We start from the raw sequence: 25,439 nt of genomic DNA, 5'->3' as shown, positions 1-25,439 counted from the left end.
ACAGGATCCTGGCCTACAAATGAGCCCCTGAAAAGGGCAAAGGCTGGGCGCAATGGCTCATGCCTATAATCCCAGCACTTTGGGAGGCTGAGGTGGGAGGATCACCTGAGGTCAGGAGTTCAACACCAACCTGGCCAACATGGCAAAACCCCATCTGTACTAAAAATACAAAAATTAGCCAGGCGTGGTGGCAGATGCCTGTAATCCCAGCTACTTTGGAGGCTGAGGCAGGAGAATTGCTTCAACCCAGGAGGCAGAGGTTGCAGTGAACTGAGATTGTGCCACTGCACTCCAGCCTGGACGACAGAGTGTGACTCCATCTCAAATAAATAAATAAATAAATAAATAAATAAATAAATAAAAAGAAAAAAAGAAAAGGACAAAGGGCCAGGCCAAAAGAAGAGAGATCCAGCTAATACACACTGCCAGAAAGGAACACATTTACAAAATATCAAAGCAATGTTAAAAAGTGGGCTCGGGCCGGGTGCGGCGGCTCATACCTGTCATCCCAGCAATTTCGGAGGTCAAGGCAGGAGGATCGCTTGAGGCCAGGGGTTCAAGACCAGCCTGGGCAATATAGTAAGACCCCATCTCTACAAGAAGTTTAAAAATTATCCCAGCATGGGACATGCATCTGTAGTCCCAGCCACTCACGAAGCTTCAGACCAAGAGTCGGAAGCTGCAGTGAGCCATGATTGTGCCACTAGAGCCCAATCTGGGTGACACAGCAAGATCCTGTCTCTAAAAAAATAAGTGGGCTCAAGTCTAAGTAGGAAGCTGAGCTAGCACACAGCTGCTAGACGAGATAGATAAGTATTTTCTTCTCCTTGTCTCTTGGTTTAGTTAAATCCTATTCAGGCCTCACTCTAGTCGAAGATTCATCTCCATCTACTACTTACTTCTACCTTTCAGAACTCTAAGCAGTACCATTTTTTGTTCACATGGACACTAGATAGTCTTCTATGAATGTCTGTGAACATCCTCTAAGACAATATTCATATAAGGATCCCTTGTAACCCCCCCAGGGATTAGGCAGTTGCTCAAGAAATAACTGCTGCTGAATAACAGAGAAAATGAACAGAAGAACCAGATTTTTCTTAACCAATGGGTGGCATGTTTTTCCAAGCATCCACCACTCCGCCTAGTGTCCCAACTTACCTGGAAATCTAAAGTGGCAGAGGAGACGCTTACTCAGGGAAGTCAGCAGGGCCTATACCAATGGTTGCAGCACATGCACACACACGTGCATATGCACGCACGCACGCGCGTACACACATACACACGATTTTTCTCACTTACATCTGGAACAATCACTGTAAGCTTGGGATTTAAAGCATGATAGACTTTTCCAATGGCCCCCTTATAACACCAGAAAGGATTGTAATCTTGCGCGTATTTTGTGTTGGCATCTCTGGCAGTTGTGAAGATCTTGTACCAGAGCGTGGCGTTGCTGTATGTGTCAGGAACACAGTGCGGTGGCTGTCTGCAGGGGAAGAGGAGGAGGAAAGACACGTGCTCAGTGGCCTGAGTCATTCACTTGTGTCACCCCCACAGCAGCTGGGAAAACACCAAACACGGCAACACACGTGGAAAGGAAAAATGTAACTTACATGTTCATGCTTCTTTGACATAAATATCATTATATTTTAGTTTGAGGGTCTTTTTAAAAAAATAAAAATATAACAGAAAAATAAATAGGTGCCTGACATTTAGGAGTTTGGGTGTTGGATTTCTGCCTTCAGAATTCAACCTACAGTCCTCTCACATGCGATGCAAAGGACATAAACTCCTTGTAAGCCTATCTTCTCAAATTAGCTAAACTCTTAGTGTATTAGTCCATTCTCACACTGCTAATAAAGACATATCCGGGACTGGGTAATTTATAAAGGCAAGAGGCTTAATTGACTCACAGTTCAGCATGGTTGGGGAAGCCTCAGGAAACTTACAATCACGGCAGAAGGGGAAGCAAACACATCCTTCTTCACATGGTGGCAGCAAAGAAAAGTGCCGAGTAAAAGGTGGAAAATCCCTTATAAAACCATGTCTCATGGGAACTCACTTACTATCATGAGAACAGCAGCATGGGGGTAACCACCTCCATGATTCAATTACCTCCCACTGGGTCCCTCCCATGACACAAGGGGATTATGGGAACTACAATTCAAAACAAGATTTGGGTGGGGAGACAGCCAAACCATATCATCTTTTCTTTTTTTTGAGACAGAGTCTCGCTCTGTTGCCCAGGCTGGTGTGACCTTGGCTCACTGAAATCTCCACCTCCCAAGTTGAACTGATTCTCCTGCCTCAGCCTCTCAAGTAGTTGGGATTACAGGCGTGAGCCATTGCACCCAGCCCAAAGCATATCACTTAGTTACAACTGGAAACTTTACCTACAAAATTCTCTATCAGTTACTGTAACACAAAGTAATGTTTAACTTAATCTGATCTTGTCCTACAAACTTCCAAATGTCTAAAATAGACAAATCCCAGGATAATTCTTATTTAAAAAGAATTCACCACAGAATTCTTTTAAATAGGCTATATCTTATGTATTTCACCTATTTATTTATAGATAATTATCTCCTTTACAGACAGGAGAGACCAAAAAAAAACAAAAAAACAACAACAAAAAAACACCTAAGAGGCCAAACAGTAACACTGAATGCCGCTCAAAAACACTGAAGGAAAAGCTTCAAAAACCTTAATTGTTTAATGGAAAATAAAGTTCAATTTATATTTGATTTTAAAACTAACTTTCAAATTCGTAGGTAAAATTAAAATTAGTAATTATTTAATGGGAAATGATTTAAAATGTTACATTTTAAAATTAGTAACTTTAACGGAAAATAAGTTTTGATTTATACTTGATTTAAAACTAAAATTGGCCGGGCGCGGTGGCTCAAGCCTGTAATCCCAGCACTTTGGGAGGCCGAGACGGGCGGATCACGAGGTCAGGAGATCGAGACCATCCTGACTAACACGGTGAAACCCTGTCTCTACTAAAAATACAAATACTAGCTGGGCGAGGTGGCAGGCGCCTGTAGTCCCAGCTACTCGGGAGGCTGAGGCAGGAGAATGGCGGGAACCCGGGAGGCGGAGCTTGCAGTGAGCCGAGATTGCGCCACTGCACTCCAGTCTGGGCAACAGAGCGAGACTGCCTCAAAAAAAAAAAAAAAAAAAAACTAAAATCAAGATAAACTAAAATCAACGATTTTAAACTATCTTTCTGGATAATGGAGATGAACAAAACTTTATCTTTGTTTTATTTTATTTATTTACTTTTTTGAGACAGAGTCTTGCTGTCACCCAGGCTGCAGTGCAGTGGCACGATCTCGGCTCACTGCAACCTCTGCCTCCCAGGTTCAAGCGATTCTCCTGCCTTAGCCTCCGAGTGGCTGGGATTACAGACATGTGCCACCAGGCCTGGTTAAGTTTTGTATTTTTAGTAGAGATAGGGTTTCACCATGTTGGCCAGGCTGGTCTTGAACTGTTGACCTCAGGTGATCTGCCTACCTTGGCCTCCCAAAGTGCTCAGATTATAGGCATGAGACGCCACACCTGGTTGAAAACCTTTATCTTTAGAGAGTCTCCTTTCTCTTTTCTTTTTTTTAAACAGAGACAGGGTCTCCCTATATGTTGTCCAGGCTGGTCTTCAACTCCGGGGCTCAAGGGATCCTCCCACCTCAGCCTCCCACAGTGCTGGGATCACAGGCCTCAGCCACTGCACCCGGCCACAGTGAGCCTCTTTTCTGTAACTTGCTGCTTCTACTCCTGCAGGAAAAGACAGACTATGAATGTCCAGCAATATCCAGGTGCTTTTACTGCCTCGAGGGGACACTAACTTTTGATTTTATTCGTGGAAGTTCTATTTTTAGAATTCCAAATTAAAGAATCCTTTAGACAAATTAAATAATCCTTTAGATAGGTCTGAGTAGAGGTAATTCTATAAAGAAATGTGAAGCAAGCCATCCTGAGAATTTAAGGCCGAAGCAGCCCAGCTGTACTCAGGCAAGTGGGGCTTGTTACGCGTGTTCACCGGGCGCCGGGTACACTTACACAGTGACGGGGAACACCCCGGGACTGGCCGTGAGGGTCATGCAGGCTGTGAACACCACCTGCTCACAGTGACCGTGGAGGGCGCAGTCGTCTGAGCTCCATGCTGTAGGCAGGGTGAAGGTGATGTTTATCTCCTCGTGGGCTTCCCTGCCTATGAAAGAGAAATTGTTTTTTTATAAAGAACCACGTATTTGTTATTCTCCGGCATACAAATAAACCCTGAAATCAAACCCACACAGGAATCATCTATCAGCCCAGGAACCTACCTTTGTGGGATCTGAGGAACAAGAGCAGTCCTGACCCTGACCATGAGGCCTGCTCAACTCAGAGCCACGAAGCAGCGAAGGAAGTGGCCGCTTTCTAGTCATGGCCTGGAGATGCCAAACCAGACCTTGGGCAGATCAGAGGTGAAAAACTTGGGCTGGGTGAATTATCCTCACCATTTCTGCACACCCGTCTAGCCATTTTCAAACATTTTTTACACATATTATTTCACTTAAGATTTACTCTTCTCCCATGAACATGACCAAGAAATGCAATTGTCCCCCTTTTACATATGAACAAACAGAGGTCAGAGGGTTTCAGAGTTAAGAAAGGCAAGTGATGAAGCTTAAATTAAAACCAACGTATTGCCAGGCACAGTGGTTCACATCTATAGTCCCAGCACTTTGACTTTAGAAGGCTGAGGCAGGAGGATTACTTGAGGCCGGGAATTCACGACCAGCCTGAACGTGATAGCAAGACTGTCTCTACAAAAAACTTTAAAAAATCGGCCAGGTATACTGGTGCACACCTGTGGTCCCAGGTACTAGGGGAGGATTGCTTGAGCCCAGGAGTTTGAGGCTGCAGTGAGCTATGATCACACTACTGTACTCTAGCTGGCGACAGATCAAGACTGTCTCAAAAAGTACATTTTAAAAATTAAAATGAAAGAATAGCCAGGCATGGTGGCTCATGCCTGTAATCCCAGCACTTTGGGAGGCTGAGGTGGGCGGATCATTTGAAGTCAGAAGTTCAAGACCAGCCTGGCAAACATGGTAAAATCCTGTCTCCACTAAAAATATAAAATTAGCTGGGCATGGTGGCGTGAGCCTGTAATCCCAGCTACTCGGGAGTCTGAAGCAGAACAGTCGCCTGAACCCAGGAGACAGAGGTTGCAGTGAGCCAAGACTGTGCCACTGGACTCCAACCTGGGTGACAGAGTGAGACTCCATCTGAAAATAACAATAATTTTTAAAAAGTAAAAAAAAAAACCCAAAGATGTCCTTATGCCATGCCATAAGAAACAGGTCCACTTGCTACATGGGAAACCCAGAAGTCACCCATACCTTGATTATTATGGGAACATTCTCACCTCTAACCGCCAATAGGAGGCTGGTGGGCACTTAAATTCCTTCAAGGACTTTTTATTTGTTTCTTGTTTGTTTTTGTTTTTTTTTGAGACAGGGTCTCACTCTATTGACCAGGCTGGAGTGCAGTGGTACAATCTTAGCTCACTGTAGCCTCGACCTCCCAGGTTCAAGCAATCCTCCCACCTCAGCCTCACAAGTAGCTGGGACTAGAGGTGCACGCCACGACACCTGGCTAATTTTTTATATTCTTCATAAAGACAGGTTGTTTGCTATGTGCCCAGGTTGGTCTTCAACACCTGAGCTCATTCAATCCTCCTGCCTCAGGCTCTCAATGTGCTGGGATTACAGGCATGACCCACTGCACCCAGCCTAAGAACTTTTTTAAAAGCCTTTTGGTAACCAAAGAACAAAAGGTTATTCTTCCAAGGCCCAGGTGTCCCATATGAAGCCTTTCCCAATTATTCCAGCTTCCACTGCCTTCTAGCCCTTCTCTTGCGTCACTTACAGTCTGTCATGGGTTTAGTACTGGTCACAGGGCAGTGCTCCACGTTTTATAAGCATGTATTTTTCATATCCCTTATCAAGCACTTACATAGCATTTCCTTTGTGGCAGGAACTATTATAAGTGCTTGATAAACATTAACTCACGTTTATCTTTGTCTCTTCCATAACCCCAAAATTCAAAAAGAAGAGACCACATCTTAGGTTTTTTTTTTTTTTTTTTGAGGTGAAGTCTCGCCTTGTTGCCTAGACTGGAGTGCAGTGGTGTGATCTTGGCTCACTGAAGCCTCCACATCCAGGGTTCAAGTGATTCTCCCACCTCAGTCTCCAGAGTAGCTGGGATCACAGGCGCCCGCCACCATGTCCAGCTAATTTTTTTTGTATTTAGTAGAGATAGGGTTTCCCCATGTTGGCCAGACAAGTCTTGAACTCCTGACCTCAAGTGATCCACCCACCTCGGCCTCCCAAAGTGCTGGGATTACAGGCGTGAGCCACTGTGCCCGGGCCCATCTTAGGCATTTTCTTTTCTTTTATTTTTTTGAGATGGAGTCTCGCTCTGTCGCGCAGGCTGGAGTACAGTGCAGTGGTGTGATCTCAGCTCACTGCAACCTCCACCTCTCGGGTTCAAACAATTCTCCTGCCTTAGCCTCCTGAGTAGCTGGGACTACAAGTGCAGTGCACCACCATGCCCGCATGCCCGGCTTTTTTTTTTTTTGGAGACAGAGTCTCTCTCTGTCGCCCAGGCTGGAGTGCAGTGGTGTGATTCTTAGCTCACTGCAACCTCTGCCTCCCGGGTTCAAGCTATTCTCCTGCCTCAGCCTCCCAAGTAGCTGGGACTACAGGTGCCCGCCACCATGCCTGCCTAATTTTTGTATTTTTAGTAGAGATGGGGTTTTGCCATATTGGCCGGGCTGGTCTCGAACTCCTGACCTTGTGATCTGCCCACCTTGGCCTCCCAAAGTGCTGGTATTACAGGTGTGAGCCACTGCGCCTGGCCAATTTTTTGTATTTTAGTAGTAATGGGGTTTCACCACGTTGCCGAGGCTGGTCTCAAACTCCTGAGCTGAGGCAATCCACCCACCTTGGCCTCCCAAAGTGTTGGGATTACATGCACGAGCCACTGCGCCCAGTCATCTTAGTCATTTTCTAGTTCTTCCCAGCGGCTTAGCACAGTGTTGGACTAACAATGGCCATTCAAAAATCTATAAACTAATAGCAATAGAAGATGTGTAGTAAATAATGAAAACTCCAACAGGGTAAGCCTAAATAAAAATTACATGTTTGTAAATATTAGACAGGCCTTATAGTTTTTTCAGTTTCTTGTTCCCACAGGCTTTTGAGAAACTACTTCAAGCCAGGTACTTTACCATGTAATGATGGTGTAGAAATGGTTCATGTAGTTCAAACTCAACAAAAAAAGACACACGTGCAAGACTACAATTTAGTACAATATAGTCAGTAAAAACACACACGGTGCATCCTCTTTTTGTAACAGTGGTTGCTTGAGAAGCCTGAATGGAGAGTGGCTACTGCATACCTGAAAGTCCAATCTGATGCCCTAAGATGGTTGAGTACAGATGGGTGACGTTGCGGGAATACCCTCCGAAGGGTTTCAGTGGGTCCAGGGTTAGGGTGATTGTGACTGAGATATTCACAGGGCCCGAGTCCTCCAGGGCCTGGGGGGACTGGGTGGAAGCTCGGGCCTGCCCGCTGGTCATTGTGCTTTCCGGAGTGGTGGTGTCGTTTGTGAGATGCTTTAACGTTTCATTCTCTGATACACACAAGTCCAAATCATTGAACCGTAGCAGAAAAGTATTCCAATCCTTTGGGGAAATGAAAGAAAAAGAAATGAGTGTGAACAGCGCCTGCCTCCCGCTGCGGGAACACAGATAAGACCCCGGTGTGGCACCGCAGCACATCAGCAAACTACAATTCAGAGCTGGTCATTTAAGATCATGACAACACGGCCACCACCCTCCTCACAGGCAGCACAATGTGGCTTTCCTAATCACTTTTATATTCATAACCTAAAATATGAACTCTTCACTGGCACAAGATACTCAATAAACTGTGAAATCAAATCAATTTATTCAAGAAAATCTTCTTTTAAAAAAATCCAGCATATTACACATAGAGAAAATGATCTAGCCTCAGAACCAAACTGGAAAAGAAAGCTTGAATAAAAGCATTAATGCAAACTCATTTTGCAATTACAACTCTTTTTTTTTTTTTTTTTAAATAAAGTCGCCTTAAAATAATGTCCCAAAAGATCAGTTCCATATATCTTGCTCTCTTTCTCCAGAACACAAAACAGCAGTGAATACTAATACTCATTAGGGACATTGCCCCCCTTCTTATGGACTTTTGATGACACCTTAGAGCAGCAACAATTTCAAAAAGGAAGGGGTCAGGTGCAGTGGCTTGCACCTGTAATCCCAGCACTTTGGGAGGCCAAGGCGGGTGGATCATTTGAGGTCAGGAGTTCAAGACCAGCCTGAGCAACATGGTGAAACCACGTTTCTACTAAAAATACAATAATCAGCCAGGTGTGGTGGTATGTGCCTGTAGTCCCACCTACTTGGGAGGCTGCAGGAGAATCGCTTGAACCTGGGAGGCGGAGGTTGCAGTGAGAGGAGATCGTGCCACTGCACTCCAGCCTGGGCAACAGAGCGAGACTCTGTCTCAAAAATAAAAAAAAATTAAAAAATGCCACTTGAGGCCAGGTATAGCTCATGCCTGTAATCCCAGCACTTTGGGAGGTCAAGCAGGGTGGATCACTTGAGGCCAGGAGTTCGAGACCAGCATAGGCAACATGGTGAAATCATGTCTCTACTAAAATAAAAATATCAGCTGGGCATGGTGGCGCATTCCTGTAATCCCAGCTACTTGGAAGGCTGAGGCACGAAAATCATTTGAAGTGGGGCAGAGGCTACAGTAAGCCAAGATCGCGCCACTGAACTCCAGCCTCAGCCTGGGTGTCAGAGTGACACTCCATCTCAAAAAAACAAAAAAAAGTCATCTGAGCAACCCTTAACCAGCCCAGTAAGTCTACCCTTACAGCATCAGTTTAACTGTATGTGACATTTAGTAAGACTGCAACTGGATCTATTAAATTACATTTCCCTAGCACCTACAAACTCAACTGACCATTCTAGTACATTAGGGCTGAAAATGAACATTCTAGTTTCAGTCCTTCATAGTCCTAGACATGAAGAAACTGAGGCCCAGGGCAAATTAGGGACTCTCCAATTCTAATTCAAGGTAGAATCGGCATTAAGTTCTGATTCACAGCCCCAAATGTTTCCCATACACCACTGCCTTTCCTACAACTTAAGATCCTCATTTGAAAATAAAAATCACGAAACTAATCATAACCAAAGTTCTGCAGCATCTCAACAACGCGTTGCTACAGAGCTGGAGTCCACGTTGAACAGCCAGCTAAAGCCAATGCCAGGCCTAATTTGGATTATTAAGGGCTAATTATCCAGGCTTCATTGTAACCATTGGCCTTGCCCAAGTGCTCAACATGGACTCAAGATGTGCAGGAAAGAAATGGCAGGAGGCTGCAAAGCTTTAGTTTTGAGTAGAATATTCATTTTCAGCCCTGATGTGGGGGCAGCCTGTTTTCACAACCTTTTAAGATTGAGGCAGGGTCAGCAAAGAGGGAGAATTAAGCCAGCCAGTATGTCTCTTAGTAAGGAACTCTTTGAAAGGGTTACAAGGTAGAAATAGCTAAAACTCGTTACTTGAACTGTGCTAGAAAGAGTTCACATGTGTAGGCGGTTCCTTTTGCCAAGATCACTTAAGATCTAGAATGCCCTAGAGCACAAGAGAAAGCTATGATCTCAATTACATGGAACAGAACTCTCCTCTCCATTGCAAGGCACACTCAATGTGGCAACCACGCACTCCCAGCCCCACCCCCACCCCCACCTCCACCCAACAACAAACCCAAGAAGGAAAAAGAGTAAGAGAAGGCACCCAAGGAATCTATTAAAAGACAGGAATTAGGCTGGGTGTGGTGGCTCACGCCGGTAATCTCAGCACTTGGGAAGGCTGAGATTGGTGGATCACCTGAGGTCAGGAGTTCAAGACCAGCCTAGCCAACACGGCAAAACCCCATCTCTACTAAAAAGACAATTAGCCAGACATGGTGGTGGGCACCCGTAATCCCAGCTACTCAGGAGGCTGAGGCAGGAAAATCACTTGACCCCGGGAGGTGGGGGTTGCAGTGAGCTGAGATGCCACTGCACTCCAGACTGCGTAACAGAACGAGACTCCATCTCAAAAAACAAAAATATTTGGTAATTAGATCCTGTTTTTGAATTTCTTTAAGATCCCTTATCTCATGGAAAAAACGATTAGTACAGCTGATAAAACTCCATGATGATATGTGGTTTTTAAATACCAAATGTTCAGTTTTCTAAAACAGCAATGAACCCATTTGAGATGGAATATTGAGGTGAGTTCTCCAGCTTTTTGACACAGATCATTTTACAAATGTACTCTCCAAAATGCATCTGTTTCACTGCTGAAATAGTCTACCTGAAACTGGTAGCATATTTAAATTGAACAATACCTATCTAGGTATTTCCTAACAAAGCTGAGTCCTGGGGAGATGGAAAACAGAAAATTCTGAATAAATACTGACCTTTCTCACTAGGAGAGAAAGGCCAAAACCCAAGAAAGCTATATGACAAGCCACAGAGTGTTGCCCCACTCCATAAGGGCCAGCCAGCCCAGGAGAAGTCAGAACATACTGTACCTCTGCCATTTCTGGTGATTTAATCTCCTTGATTTTAAAGAAGTAGCCCAGGGTCAGAAAAGCTATGGCCATGGCGCTCACGCTGATCATGAAGACCACCAGGGGAGGCCGACTGCTGATGTACACCTTCAGGTTCTCCAGGGGGTTGATGCTGAACATTATTCTGATCAGCTCCACCTGAAAGAAATTAATCAGAAGGCTTAAGGACTGACTTGCCAACAGGAAAGCTATGATTCTTTTGTTTTCTTTTGAGGTCTTGAGGGGGTGAGCTCGGCGGGATGGGCACTCATTACTGAATTTGAGATATGTCTCATCATAACTTCTTTCAAAAGACTAGAAGGAAAAAACGCTAAATGTTAACTGCCATTACCTCAAAGTGGCAGGATCCTGAATACATATTCTCTTTCAGTTTGAATCTTCTAAATATTGTGTGTGTGTGTGTGTGTGTGTGTGTGTGTGTGTGTGTGTGTGTGTTTTAAAAAACAGGGTCTCTCGCTCTGTCACCCAGGCTGGAGTGCAGTGGTGCGATCATAGCTCACTGCAGCCTTGAACTCCTAGGCTCGAGCTATCCTCCCACCTCAGCCTCCTGAGTAGCTAGGACTGAAGGTGTGTATCACTATGTCCGACTAATTTTTCCTTTTTTTTTTTTTTTGAGACAGAGTCTCACTCTGTCACCCAGGCTGGAGCAATGGTGTAGTCTTGGCTCGCTGCAATCTCTACCTCCTGGGTTCAAGCGATTCTCCCACCTCAGCCTCCCAAGTAGCTGGGACTACAGGTGTGTGCCGCCACACCCAGCTAATTTTTGTATTTTTAGTAGAGACGGGATTTCACCATATTGGCCAGGCTACTCTCGAACTCCTGACCTCATAATCTGCCCGCTTTGGCCCCCAAAAGTGCTGGGATTACAGGCGTGAGCCACCATACCCAGCTAATTTATCACTTTTTAAGAGATGGGGTCTCACGGACGGGCGCGGTGGCTCACCCTGTAATCCCAGCACTTTGGGAGGCCAAGGTGGGCGGATCACGAGGTCAGGAGATTGAGACCATCCTGGCTAACATGGTGAAACCCCATCTCTACTAAAAATACAAAAAATTAGCCGGGCATGGTGGCAGGCGCCTGTAGTCCCAGCTACTAGGGAGGCTAAGGGAGGAGAATGGCGTGAAACCGGAAGGCAGAGTTTGCAGTGAGTCGAGGTCATGCCACTGCACTCCAGCCTGGGCCACAGAGGAAGACTCCGCCTCAAAAAAAAAAAAAAAAAGAGATGCGGTCTCGCTATGTTGCCCAGGCTGGTCTTGAACTCCTGGCCTCAAGCAATCCTCCTGCCTCAGCCTCCCAAAGTTCTGGGATTACAAGTGTGAGTCACCATACCCAGCCTCGATCTTCTAAATATTCTATAATAAATACTGTTACTTCCGTATCACCTAAGAAAAGGTTTAGGTGGGTCAGTAATATGACACAAATACACAACAACATGTACAGAAAGAAACTAAGGATGCTCTCATTTCCTGCCACTGAAAAGCTGAATTCTATTTATTCAACATTCTGTCCTGTTCATTGCCATATCGCTCATAGCCATCCCAGCCCTGCTTAAAAGCTCCCAAGGCTTCCACCAGACCTAGAAGAAGTCGGTGATAGCTCCCTGCCATGGCCCACAGGGTTTTCAGGACTCAGAAGCCCTGCCAATCTCCCTGACTGCATCGCCATCCACTTCCCCTTCTCCCTCCTGGGCTTTGGCCACGCTGGACTTGCTATTCTTCAGGATCGTCTTGTCAATTTCTGCAAGGAAATCGGCTGGGACACTGACAGGGATTGCACTGAATCTGTGATGGGTTTGGTGAGTACTGCTCTCTTAACAATGTTGTCTGCTAGTCCGAGAGCCTCGGATGCCTTTCCGTCTATTTGGCTTCTTTATTTCAACAATGTTTTCTGTTTTCACAGTGTTAAGTTTGCACTTCTTTTATTAAGTTTATTCCTAAGTATTTAATGCTTCTTGCCATTTTTGACCATGATCTAGCTGAAGACTTTTGCATCTGCCTGGATGCTTTTCCCAAACATTTTCACATTTGCTCTTCTTAAAACGCATGTCTATGGCTGGGCGCAGGGGTTCACACTTGCAATCCCAGCACTTTGGGAGGCTGAGGCGAGTGGATTACTTGAGGTCAGGAGTTCAAGACCAGCCTGGCCAACACAGCAAAATCCCACCTCTATTAAAAATTCAAAAATTAGCCAGATGTAGTGGTGCACACCTGTAATCCCAGCTACTCGGGAGGCTAAGGCAGGAGAATTGCTTGAACCTGGGAGGCAGAGGTTGCAGTGAGCCAAGATCACACCACTGCACTCCAGCCTGAGCGACAGAGTGAGACTCTGTCTCAATTAATAAAAAAAAAAAAAATGCAAGTCTCTGTTTAACAGTCAGCTCCTCAGACCACGCCTTCCCTGGTCACCCTCAGCCCCTGCTTTATTTCCTTCATATTGTTTAGCATCAACCAAGAGCACAATTATTTTCCTACTTGTTTACTGTCTGTCATCCCTCATTTATGAGCCCAATGAGAGCAGACATTTTGCCTGTCTTGTTCACGGCTACAGCCCTGGCCCCTGACTCCTAGAACAGTAGCTGGCACACGATGAGCACTTATAAATATGAGCAGACTGCAACAACATGAGCAAGAAGCAATTTTTTAAAAAGTCTGTATCAGCGTTTACATTTTAGAGACAAAGGGATGCATCAACAGCCCCTAAAAATCAACAGTAACACATTTTCCATGCCATTGTCACTCAGCATTCTGTTTTCCTGACATCTCTGTTGATCTAGTTCACTGAATTTCACTCATGTATATATGTAAAAATTGTTCTGTGGTTGAGTTATCCCAGTCTGAGGGGCCCAGCTGGGTTCCTGTTACTGTTTCATCCACAAAGGGCATTGCAGCAGGTACAAGAGTGGCTGTAGCACAACAAGGTCACAGGGTAGGGCCTGTCTTCAACCTGATATTGTCAGACCACTCTCCAAGGAGATCAACCAGTTTACACTTCCCCAGCAATGAAGGAGCCTGCTCCATTCCATGAGATTTGTGCTGACACTTGATTTCCTAAGGCATATTAATTTGGTCCAAAAAGACAGATGTGAAATGATATCTCTATTATTTTAAATTGTATCTTTGTGAAACAGAGCATCTTTCCATTTTTTAACCAGCCATTTAGGCCCATTCTTAAGTGAACTGCCTGAATCCTCTGGTAATTTACTAATAGGGTGTTAGTCTATTTCTTATTGATGTTTAGAAATTCCTTTTGTGTTTTGGGTACTAAGCCTTTAACAGTTTTATATGTTACATATAATTAATCCAAGTCTGGGTTTTCTTTAATATGGTTTATGGTATCTTTTGACATATGAAAGGTTCTTCAGAAGCCGGGCACAGTGGCTCATGCCTGTAATCCCAGCACTTTGGGAGGCTGAGGCAGGCGGATCACGAGGTCAGGAGTTCAAGACCAGCCTGGCCAATATGGTGAAACCCCGTCTCTACTAAAAATACAAAAAGTAGCTGGGCATGGTGGCGTGTGCCTGTAGTCCCAGCTACTCAGGAGGCTGAGGCAGGAGAATCACTTGAAGCCAGAAGGCGGAGTTTGCAGCGAGCTGAGATCACACCACTGCACTTTAGCCTCGGTGACAGAGCAACACTCTGTCTCCAAAAAAAAAAAAAAAAAGAAAGAAAGAAAAAGAAAAAGAAAAACAAAGGTTCTTGATATTTTTAATGGTATTATTAATAAATAATTCACATACCATACAATTCACCCATTTAAAATATACAATTCAATGATTTTTGGTATATTCACTGAATTGAACAACAATCTCCACAATCAATTTTCAAATGTTTTCATTGCCCTATAAAGAAAGTCCAACATAGATACATAAAAAATAAAAAGAAATTAAAACATACCACCAGAGAAAAATCACCTTCACTAAAATGAAGACAGGAAGGAAGGAAAGAAAGAAGAAAAGATCACAAAACAGCCAAAAACAAATAACAAAATGGCAGGAGTAAATCCTTACTTATCAGTAACAACACTGAATATAAATGGACTAAACTCTCCAGTCAAAAGACACAGTGGCTGAATAAATAAAAAAGCCAGACCCAACGATGTGTTGCCTACAAGAAACACACCTCACCTATAAAGACACACATCAAATGAAAATAAAGAAATAGCTGGGCATGGTGGCTCACACCTGTAATCTCAGCATTTTGGGAGGCTGAGGTGGGTGGATCACCTGAGGTCAGGCATTCCAGACCAGCCTCACCAACATGGAGAAACCCCGACTCTACTAAAAATACAAAAAAATTAGCCAGGTGTGGTGGCGCATGCCTGTCTGTAATCCCAGTTACTTGGGAGGCTGAGGCAGGAGGATCACTTGAACGTGGGAGGCAGAGGTTTTGGTGAGCCGAGGTCATGCCATTGCACTCCAGCCTGGGCAACAAGAGCAAAACTCTGTCTCAAAAAAAGAAAATAAAGAAATAGAAAAAGATATTCCATGCAAATGGAAACCAAAAAAGAGCAGAGCAGAAGCAGCTATACTTAATCAGACTAAACAGATTTCAAGACAAGAACTATAAAAAGAGACAAAGAAGGTCAAAGGGTCTTATTCAGCAAGATGATGTAACAATTATAAATATATATGTACCCAACACTGGAGCACCGAGATACATAAAGCAAATATTAGAACTAAAGGGAAAAACAGACCCCAATACAATCATAGCTGGAGACTTCAACACTCTACTTTCAGCATTGGACACATCATCCAGACAGAAAACCAACAAAGAAATGATTTAATCTGCACTATAGACCAAATGGACCTAACAGATCACATGAATCACTCCCAAAAACACACCATATGTTAGGCCACAGAACAAGTCTTAAAACATTCAAAAAATATGAAATTATATCAAGTATCTTCTCTGACCACAATGGAATAAAACTAGAAATCAATTACAAGATAAATTCTGGAAACTATACAAACACATGGAAATTAAATACTATGCTCCCGGATGGCCAGTAGGTCAATGAAGAAATTAAGAAGGAAATTCGAAAGTATCTTGAAACAAATGAAAATGAAAACACAAAATACCAAAACCTATGTGATCCAGTGAAAGCAGTATTAAGAGGAAAGTTTATAGCTATAAGCACCTACAAAAAAAAAGTAGAAAAACATCAAACAAGCAACCTAACAACACATCTTAAGGAATTAGAAAAGCAAGAGCAAACCAAACACAAAATTAGTAGAAAAATAATAAAGCTCACAGCAGAAATAAACGAATTTGAAACAAAAAAATACAAAAGATCAATGAAACAAAGAGTTGGTGTTTTGAACCAGATGAACTCAGAAAAAAGAGAGACAAGATTCAAATAAATAGTATCAGATATGAAAAAGGAGACACTAAACCAACATTACAGGAATTCAAAGGATCATTCCAGGCTACTACGAGCAACTTCATACCGCCTAGAAAACCTAGAAGAAATGGATGAATTCCTATACACACAACCTACCAAGACCTGATGGCTTCACTGCTGAATTCTACCAAACGCTACAAGAAGTACTAATACCAATCCTACGCAAACTATCTCAAAAAGCAGAAGAAAAGGGAGTAAGTACTTCCAAACTCATTATAGGAGGCCAGTATCACCCTGATATCAAAACCAAAGATATATCAAAAAAAGGGGAAAACTACAGGCAGATATCCCTGATGAAGATTGTTGTAAATCTCCAAAATATACTGGCAAACCAAATTCAACAAAACATTAAAAAGATCATTCGTCATGACCAAGTGGGATTTATCCCTTGGAAGCAAGGATGGTTCAACATATGCAAATAAATCAAAGAGATACATCATATCAGCAGAATAAAGGACAAAAACCACATGATGAATTCAACTGATGCTGAAAAAGCATTTGATAAAATTAAACATCTCTTCACAATACTAAACCCTCAAAAAACTGGGCTTAGAAGGAACATACCTCACACAATAAAAGCCATATACAACAGGACCACAACTAGTATCATACTGAATGGGGAAAAACTGAAAATGTTTCCTCTAAGATCTGGAACACGAAAAGGATGCCCACTTTCACCACTGTAATTCAACAGAGTACCAGAAGTCCTAGCTAGAGCAATCAGACAAGAAATAAAGGGCATCCAAACTGGAAAGGAAGGAGGTAAATTATCCTTGTTTGCAGACGGTATGATCTTATATTTGGAAAAACCTAAATACTCCATCAAAAAACTAGAACTGATAGACCAATTTTCAGTAAAGCTGCAGAATACAAAACTAACCTATAAAAATCAGTAGCATTTCTATGTGCCAATAGAGAGCAATCCAAAAAAGAAATCAAGAGGTCAGCCATGATGGCTCATGCCTGTAATCCCAGTACTTTGGAAGGCTGAGGCAGGTGGATCGTTTGAGGCCAGGAGTTTGAGAACAGCCTGGCCAACATGGTGAAATCCCATCTCTACAAAAAAATAAAAATAAAAATTAGCTGGGCATGATGGTGTGCATCTATAATCCCAGTTACTCGTGAGGCTGAGGCATGAGAATCCCTTGAATCTGGGAAGTGGAGGTTGCGGTGAGCCAACATCGTGCCACTGTACTCCAGCCTGGACAACAGAGTAAGACTCCATTTCAAAAAAAAGTATAAAAAGTACTTACATAGTACTTGTATTACATTAAGTACTGTAAGTAATCTAGAGATGATTTAAAGTAAATGGGGGCCAGACGTGGTGGCTCACGCCTGTAATCCCAACACTTTGGGAGGCCAAGGTGGGTGGATTACCTGAGGTCAGGAGTTCGAGGCTAGCCTGGCCAACATGGTGAAACCTCATCTCTACTAAAAACACAAACGTCAGCCAGGTGTGGTGGCATGCACCTGTAATCCCAGCTACTTGGGAGGCTGAGGCAGGAGAGCTGCTGGAACCCGGGAGGCGGAGGTTGCAGTGAGTTGAGATCACGCCACTGCACTCCAGCCTGGGTGACAGAGCAAGACTCCATCTCAAAAATAATAATAACAATAATAATATAGAAACAAGACTAGTTAGGTTTAGATTAATAGGATTCATAAATGAAAATGTCAACAGTAAATCAGAGTTCAATTTATTGAGCTAGAACAAAAACTTAATTTTTTTTGTTTTGTTTTTTTGGACACAAGAGTCTCACTCTGTTGCCCAGGCTAGAGTGCAGGGGCACAATCTCAGCTCACTGCAACCTCCGCCTCCTGGGTTCAAGTGATTCTCCTGCCTCAGCCTCCTGAGTAGCTGAGATTACAGGCGCATGCCACCACGCCTGGCTAATTTATTTATTTTTTTTAGTAGAGACAGGGTTTCACCATGTTGACCAGACTGGTCTTGAACTCCTGTCCTCAAGAGATATGCCCGCCTTGGCCTCCCAAAGAGTTGGGATTGCAGGTGTGAACCACTACACCTGGCCCAAAACCTTAACGTCATATAAAAATGAATAGGAACCATTTACCTCTTGGAACTACAATTATGAAACATTCAGAAAAACAGTAGAAAAATCTGAATCAGAATTCACTTCAAGGAAAACTAATAGTCATTAAAAGCACATTACACCAGAATTTAAACAGTTATATCAACACAAATACCCAAAAAACGGCAAATATTGTCAACATAAGCCAATTTAATTTAGGGAAACTTCCAGCACAAGCAATTATAGTGACAATTACAGTCACTAAAAAAGCAAATGAATGAGTCAGGCACAGTGGCCCATGCCTGTAATCCCAACACTTTGGAAGGCCAAAGTGGGTGCATCACCTGAGGTCAGGAGTTCGAGACCAGCCTGACCAACATGGTGAAACCCCGTTTCTACTAAAAATACAAAAATTAGCTGGGCATGGTGGTGTGCGCCTCTAATCCCAGCTACTCAGGAGTCTGAGACAGCAGAATCACTTGAACCCAGGAGGCAGAGGTTGCAGTGAGCTGACTTTGTGCCACTGCACTCCAGCCTGGGCAACAAGAGCAAAACTCCACCTCAAAATAATAATAATAATAATAATAATAATAATAATAATAATAATAGAAGAATGTTTGAATTAAACTATTAAGATTCCAAACATTTTACAAACATAAAATTCCTTTCTACCATTCACAAGTGTTTTCAAATAGGAAATCAATGAAGACTAAATAAATGTATTCCTTCTGCAAAGAGTTACAAGAAAGTTTCTGTGAGCGTCACAGTGGCAAATGTTAGTTTTAATTAATGAATAAATTAAGTTCTGTTTAGGAAAAAAAACAGAGATAAAAGAAAGCACACTATCTGACCCCTCCCCCTAAATTCATTCCAACTCCAATTAGGGCGTCCTGGTATTGACCAAGATAAAGAAAGAAATGACCACCACTGGGAAGCTGCCTCACTGAAAAGCCCAGGGATTTAGGGTACACAGAACACAGCCAAAAGGCAATTTCACAAGCACGTGAGAACATGTGATGAAAATCTATCAGCACAGTACCTTAGATCTCTGAGACTAACTCAATGAAGACACTAAACATCAGATGGCACTTTAAGCAAGCAAAATGCAATACCAAGACTATCCCACAGGTATCTCTAGCAATCCACAAGTTACAAGGAACACAAGTTCCTTAAAAAGGGGCGCGGAAAGGGCTGTGTTATAAACTTTCTGGAGACCAACTTAACCATACATATCAACAGTGTTAAAATCTGGCATATTTTATCTCCAACATTCTACTTCTAAGAATTAAAACTAAGGAAACACCCATTGCTCCAAAGATTTAACTACTCAGTTATTTTTGGAGTGTTTGCAATTGTTAAAAAATGGAAAACTACATATCCAACAATAGCAGGGCACAACTGAATAAAGTAGGATTTCTCCCCAGTATTGTACCTATCAAAAACACAAGATCTGGGCGTGGTGGCACACGTCCATAGTCCCAGCTACGTGGGGGGCTGAGGCAGGAGGATGGCTTGAATCTGGGAGTCTGAGGCTGCAATGAGCTATGATTACGCCACTGCACTCTAGCCTGAGCAACAGAGTGAGATCCTATCCCCCCAACCACCAAAACAAAGCGGGGGCTAGGCACAGTGGCTCACGCCTATAATCGCAGCACTTTGGGAGGTTGAGGCAAGCAGATCACCTGAGGTCAGGAGTTTGAGACCAGCCAGGGCAACTTCGTGAAACCTTGTCTTTACTAAAAACACAAAAAATTAGCCGGGTGTGATGGCACGTGGTTGTAGTCCCAGCTACTCAGGAGGCTGAGCCACGAATTGCTTGAACCTGGGAGTGAACCTTGCAGTGAGCTGAGATCGTGCCACTACACTCCAGCCTGGGTGACAGAGTAAGACTCTGTCTCAAAACAAACAAACAAACACCCACAGGATCTAAAATATCACATACAGCTGCCATAAAAAAGAAAAAAATTGGCCAGGCGCGGTGGCTCATGCCTGTAATGCTAGGACTTTGGGAGGCCGAGGCGGGTGGATTGCCTGAGCTCAGGAGTTCAAGACCAGTCTGGGCAACACAGTGAATTCCTGTCTCTACTAAAACTACAAAAAATGACCTGGGAGTGGTGGCATGCACCTGTAATCCCAGCTATAGGGAGGCTGAGACAGGAGAACTGCTTGAACCCAGAAGGCGGAGGTTGCAGTGAGTCATGATTGCGTCACTGCACTCCAGCCTGGGTGTCAGAGCAAGACCCCATCTCAAAAACAAAAAGTTCTCAGGGAAAACTGTGTTCTGCACAATCCTCCATCTGGCGAGATGAGGAGATAAGAACAGGGATGGAGAAACTGAGGCAACAGGTAAGCAACAGATGGTGCTTTACATAAGCAAAAGGCAATACCAAGGTTACCCTAACATCGCAGTCAACACACAGTTTGCAAAAGAACACAGTTCCTTACAGGTAGCCAGGAGAAGGCTGTGTTAAAAACTTTCAAAATACTACTGGTTCAGGTGAAAGGGACAGAGGTGGAGGAGGAGATGCTGACTTTTTATTACATGAGTTAACAAAAACACAGTTAATTGGGTCGGTGCAAAAGGAACTGCGGTTTTCGCCAATATGTAATGGCAAAAACCACAACTACTTTTGTACCAACGTAATATAAGGGGAGGAAAGGAGCTAGTGAAGGAGGAAGGCTGGCCGGGCGCGGTGGCTCACACCTGCAATCCCAGCACTTTGGGAGGCCGAGGCGGGCGGTCACGAGGTCAGGAGATCGAGACCATCCTGGCTAACACGGTGAAACCCCATCTCTATTAAAAATACAAAAAATTAGCTGGGCGTGGTGGCGGGCGCCTGTAGTCCCAGCTACTTGGGAGGCTGAGGCAGGAGAATGGCGTGAACCCAGGAGGTGGAGCTTGCAGTGAGCCAAGATAGCACCACTGCACTCCAGCCTGGGTGACAGAGCGAGACTCCGTCTCAAAAAATAAAAAAAAAGTAAAATAAAAAGGAGGAAGGCCTCCTGGTTGGGCACAATAACTCACACTTGTAATCCCAGCACTGTGGGAGGCTGAGGTGGAAGGATTATTTGAGGCCAGGAGTTCGAGACCAGCCTGGCCAACACAACAAGACCTTGTCTCTACAAAAAATAATTTTTTAATAAATTAGCTAGGCATGGTGGCGTACACCAATGGCCCAGCTACTTGGGAGTCTGAGGTGGGAGGACTGCCTCAGCCCAGGAGGTCAAAGCTATAGTGAGCTATGATCATGCCACTGCACTCCAACCTGGCTAACACAGTGATTAAAAAAAAAAAAATGTAATTTTGCAACTTAATAACATTTTATCAGAAAAAAAGTAAGTTAATATTCATTATGCCACAGACACAGGAAACCTTTCAGTCTCTCCCTCTCCAAAGCCCGCGTATGTATGCCACATGGCTACTTGTCCAAGTTTTAAACTAGCTTTATTATAGTTTCAAAAACGTTCTTTTTTTTTTTTTTTTTTGAGATGTCTCGCGTTGTCACCCAGGCTGGCATGCAGCAGTGTGATCTCTGCTCAACCTCTGCCTCCCGGGTTCAAGTGATTCTTCTACCTCAGCCTCCCAAATAGCTGAGACTACAGGTGCATGTCACCACGTCTGACTAATTCTGATATTTTTAGTAGAGACGGGGTTTCACCATGTTGGCCAGGCTGGTCTCAAACTCCTGACTTCAAGTGATCTACCCGCCTCAGCCTCCCAAAGTGCTAGGATTCTAAGCGCAAGCCACCACACCAGGCCCACCATTCATCTTAAATGAGATTTTCTACCTTAGGTTAAATGGGAAGTTTCTGAAAGGTGAGGAAGAGAGATGGGCAAGCCCACTCTCTATGCTGACCAAAGGAAATACACTGGACTTGTGCTAAGAGAGAATGACAGAAACTCACCTTCACGTAGCAGAAAGTAGCATTTCTCAAATATCCTGTGATGTCTGAGACCCTCGAAGAGCTTTAAGGCTGGGGTTACAAACCCTGAGCCTAGTAAGCAACAGTTAGCGACACGATGCCAGATTATCCAACACTTAGAGCTAAAGACACTTATTGGTATCAAAGACACCCTGTGCAAGTCCAGCACCCAATTGCCCTGAGCACTGTGCAGAAACCACCTTCCTGCCCCACCGCAAAGCAGTGCAGGCAGAATGAACCTTCAGAGAGACAAGTGAGAAGCAATGAAGACACAGGAGAACTTCAAGGTCTCCAGTAATCTCTGGGCTGCCAAGTCCAAAGCCGGAGCTACAGTCCCTAACTCATGTTGCTGCAGCATCTGACACAGAAGTGGGGTGGATCCTCTCCCAGCTTCCACTCCTGGTTTTCCTAACATTCATCTGGCCACCCCTTCCTTTTCAGGCTCCTTCAAAAGCTGGTGTTCCCAAGTTCCAGCTGGGGCCTCTGCTCAAGGGGGACACACTCATTCATGCCTTAACCCCATTTTATGTATCTACTCACCTCAAGATCCAAACACTCACCAACCAGAGCTCTCTCCTTAGATGACCCAAAGGCCAACGAGGCCAAAACTTATCCCAAGGCAACAAATTGGCTCCTCCCCATAAGGAAAAACACGGTGATTTACCTAGTAATCCCTGCCAGCCATTCTTTCTTTTTGAGATAGGGTCCTGCCATTCTTTTTTTTTTTTTTTTTTTTTTTTTGAGACAGGGTCTGGCTCTGGTGCCCAGGCCGGAGTGCAGTGGTATGAGCATGGCAGCCACCTTGACTTCCCAGGCACAAGCGATCCTCCCACCTCGGCCTCCCAAGTAGCTCGGACTACAAGCACATGCTACCACTCTCGGCTAATTTTTGTATTTTTTGTAGAGAGAGGATTTTGCCACAGTGCCCAGGCTGGTCTCAAACTCCTGGGCTCAAGCGATCCTCCTGCATCAGCCTCCCAAATGCTGGGATTACAGACGTGAGCCACTGCGCCCAGCTCCTGCCAGTCATCCTTGATACTCTGGCTCTCCTACAACCAGTTACCAAGTCCTATCATTTCCACATTTTAAGTGTCTTCTCAAAGGCAGCGCTCACTCCATCCCCACTGACACTGCCTCCCTCAGCCAAGTTAAACTGTAGTCTGAGCTGGGTGCTCGCAGCTGTAATTCCAGCACTTTGGGAGGCCAAGGCAGGTGGATCACCTGAGGACAGGAGTTAGAGAGCATCCTGGCCAACATGGTGAAACCCCGTCTCTACTAAAAGTACAAAAATTTAGCTGGGCGTGGTGGTGTACGCCTATGATCCCAGCTACTCAGGAGGCTGAGACAGGAGAATCGCTTGAACCCGGGAGGCGGAGGTTGCAGTGAGCCAAGATTGAGCCACTGAACTCCAGCCTGGGCACCAGAGCGAGACTCTGTTTCAAAAAATAAATAAATACATAAATAAAAATTTGTCTCTCATTTCCATGATATTGTTTCTGCATTCCTCCTACCTTGGACAGTGCCTGACACCGGGAAGGTGCTTAACAATAATAACGTCTACCATCATTGCCTACTTTTTGAGAGAGGCACCACTCTAAGAGTTTTGCACCTATTATGTATGATCCCTAAAACATCTCTGATCCCTAAAACATTTTACATATGGGGAAATTAAGGCATATAGAAGTCAGCTAATGTGTCCATGATCACACGGGAAGTGAACCTGGATTCAAATCCAGTTGGCCTTCAGAGCCCATGCATTAACCATTAAGTTCTACTTCGGTCCAATAAATGATACAGGTTTGCAAAAAGAAGTCAATCTGGCAGGGCACAATGGCTCACGCCTGTAATTCTAGCACTCTGGGAGGCTGAGGCCAGCCGATCACTTGAGCCCAGGAGTTCAAGACCAGCCTGGGAAACACAAGAAGATCCCGGGTCTACAAAGAATACAACATTTGGCCAGGCGTGGTGGCTCAAGCCTGTAATCCCAGCACTTTGGGAGGCCGAGACGGGTGGATCACAAGTCAGGAGATCGAGACCATCCTGGCTAATACGGTGAAACCCCGTTTCTACTAAAAAATACAAAAAACTAGCCGGGCGAGGTGGCGGGTGCCTGTAGTCCCAGCTACTTGGGAGGCTGAGGCAGGAGAATGGCGTAAACCCGGGAGGCGGAGCTTGCAGTGAGCTGAGATCCGGCCACTGCACTCCAGCCTGGGCGACAGAGTGAGACTCCATCTCAAAAAAAAAAAAAGAATACAAAATTTAGCTGGGTGGGGTGGTGCACACCTGTAGTCCCAGCTACTTGGGAGGCTGATGTGGAGGGATCACCTGAACCCAGAAGTTTGAGGCTGCAGTGAACTGTGACGGCACCACTGCACTCTAGCCTGGGAGACAGAGTTAAACCCTATCTCAAAAAAAGAAAATAAAAAGGAAAAAAAAATTTCTTTTTGAAGAGTCAATCCCATCAAATGAGATAAAGGCAGAAAAGCATCCATATAATTTTGCAATCAAGACATCAATAGTGATGTAAGCAAAACCCCTTTCACTAGGGTGATAGAGGTAAAAACCAGGTAACAAGGATGAAGGAGTGAGAAGAGAGCATTCCTAACAGCTACCACTTAGAACATGCCATCCCCAAGCACGTGTACAGTGCTTCACATAACATATTTTTTAATCTTTGCAACACTGCTAGGTAGATACTACTATTCCCACTTTACAGATGAGAAAACTGAAGCAAATGAGCTTCAGTAATTTGTACTAGGTCACACTGCAAATAAATGGCAGAAATGGATTCTGACTTAATTCATCTGACCCCAAAAGCCATGCCATCAATCACAATGCCAAGGTTGATAAGACAGTTTCAAGTCAAATACCAAAGTAAGGGAAAAAAACCCCAATCTCACATACCATAGATATACTAAGTGTATTTTAGTCATTGACTTTAACAAAGGCACAATTAAGAGATCAACATTTTTGAAGTTTAAAATGTTTAACTCTTTTTTTTTTTGAAGACTGAGTTTCAATCTCATCACCCAGGCTAGAGTGCAATGGCGCAATCTCAGCTTACTGCAACCTCTGCTTCCTGGGTTCCAGTGATTCTCCTGCTTCAACCTCCTGAGTAGCTGGGATTACAGGCACCTGCCACCACGCCCAGCTAATTTTTTATTTTTAGAAACAGGGTTTCACCATGTTGGCCAGGCTGGTCTTGAACTCCTGACCTCAGATGATCTGCCTGCCTCGGCTTCCCAAAGTGCTGGGATTACAGGCGTGAGCTACCGTGCTCGGCCTAGTTTCCATTTCTTCAGCAGGGTAACTCCCATCTCAGCACTCATTCATCAGTTAAAAGTATGAAGCAAAGACTAGCACAGTCTTCTACC

The 25,439-nt window shown here is 44.2% G+C and overlaps 1 protein-coding gene across 2 annotated transcripts in view; it reads right to left on the bottom strand.

The window, feature by feature from the left end:
* Positions 1-25,439, bottom strand: part of TMEM248 (transmembrane protein 248) — a 35,794-nt gene that overhangs the window by 3,728 nt on the left and 6,627 nt on the right. For both annotated transcript variants that reach the window (XM_030932671.1, XM_030932672.1), the window contains exons 2-5: positions 10,675-10,851; positions 7,447-7,732; positions 4,057-4,207; positions 1,300-1,483 (exon numbers count right to left, since the gene is read on the bottom strand). In XM_030932671.1, coding sequence (XP_030788531.1) covers positions 1,300-1,483; positions 4,057-4,207; positions 7,447-7,732; positions 10,675-10,833 — 780 coding nt within the window. In that variant the 5' untranslated portion in view covers positions 10,834-10,851. The remainder of the gene's footprint in view (positions 1-1,299; positions 1,484-4,056; positions 4,208-7,446; positions 7,733-10,674; positions 10,852-25,439) is intronic.

Source organism: Rhinopithecus roxellana, chromosome 6, assembly GCF_007565055.1.
Source record: "Rhinopithecus roxellana isolate Shanxi Qingling chromosome 6, ASM756505v1, whole genome shotgun sequence".
NCBI classification, from domain to species: domain Eukaryota; kingdom Metazoa; phylum Chordata; class Mammalia; order Primates; family Cercopithecidae; genus Rhinopithecus; species Rhinopithecus roxellana.
The sequence above is the reverse complement of the archived record's forward strand: the minus strand, read 5'-3'. Positions and strand labels throughout refer to the sequence as shown.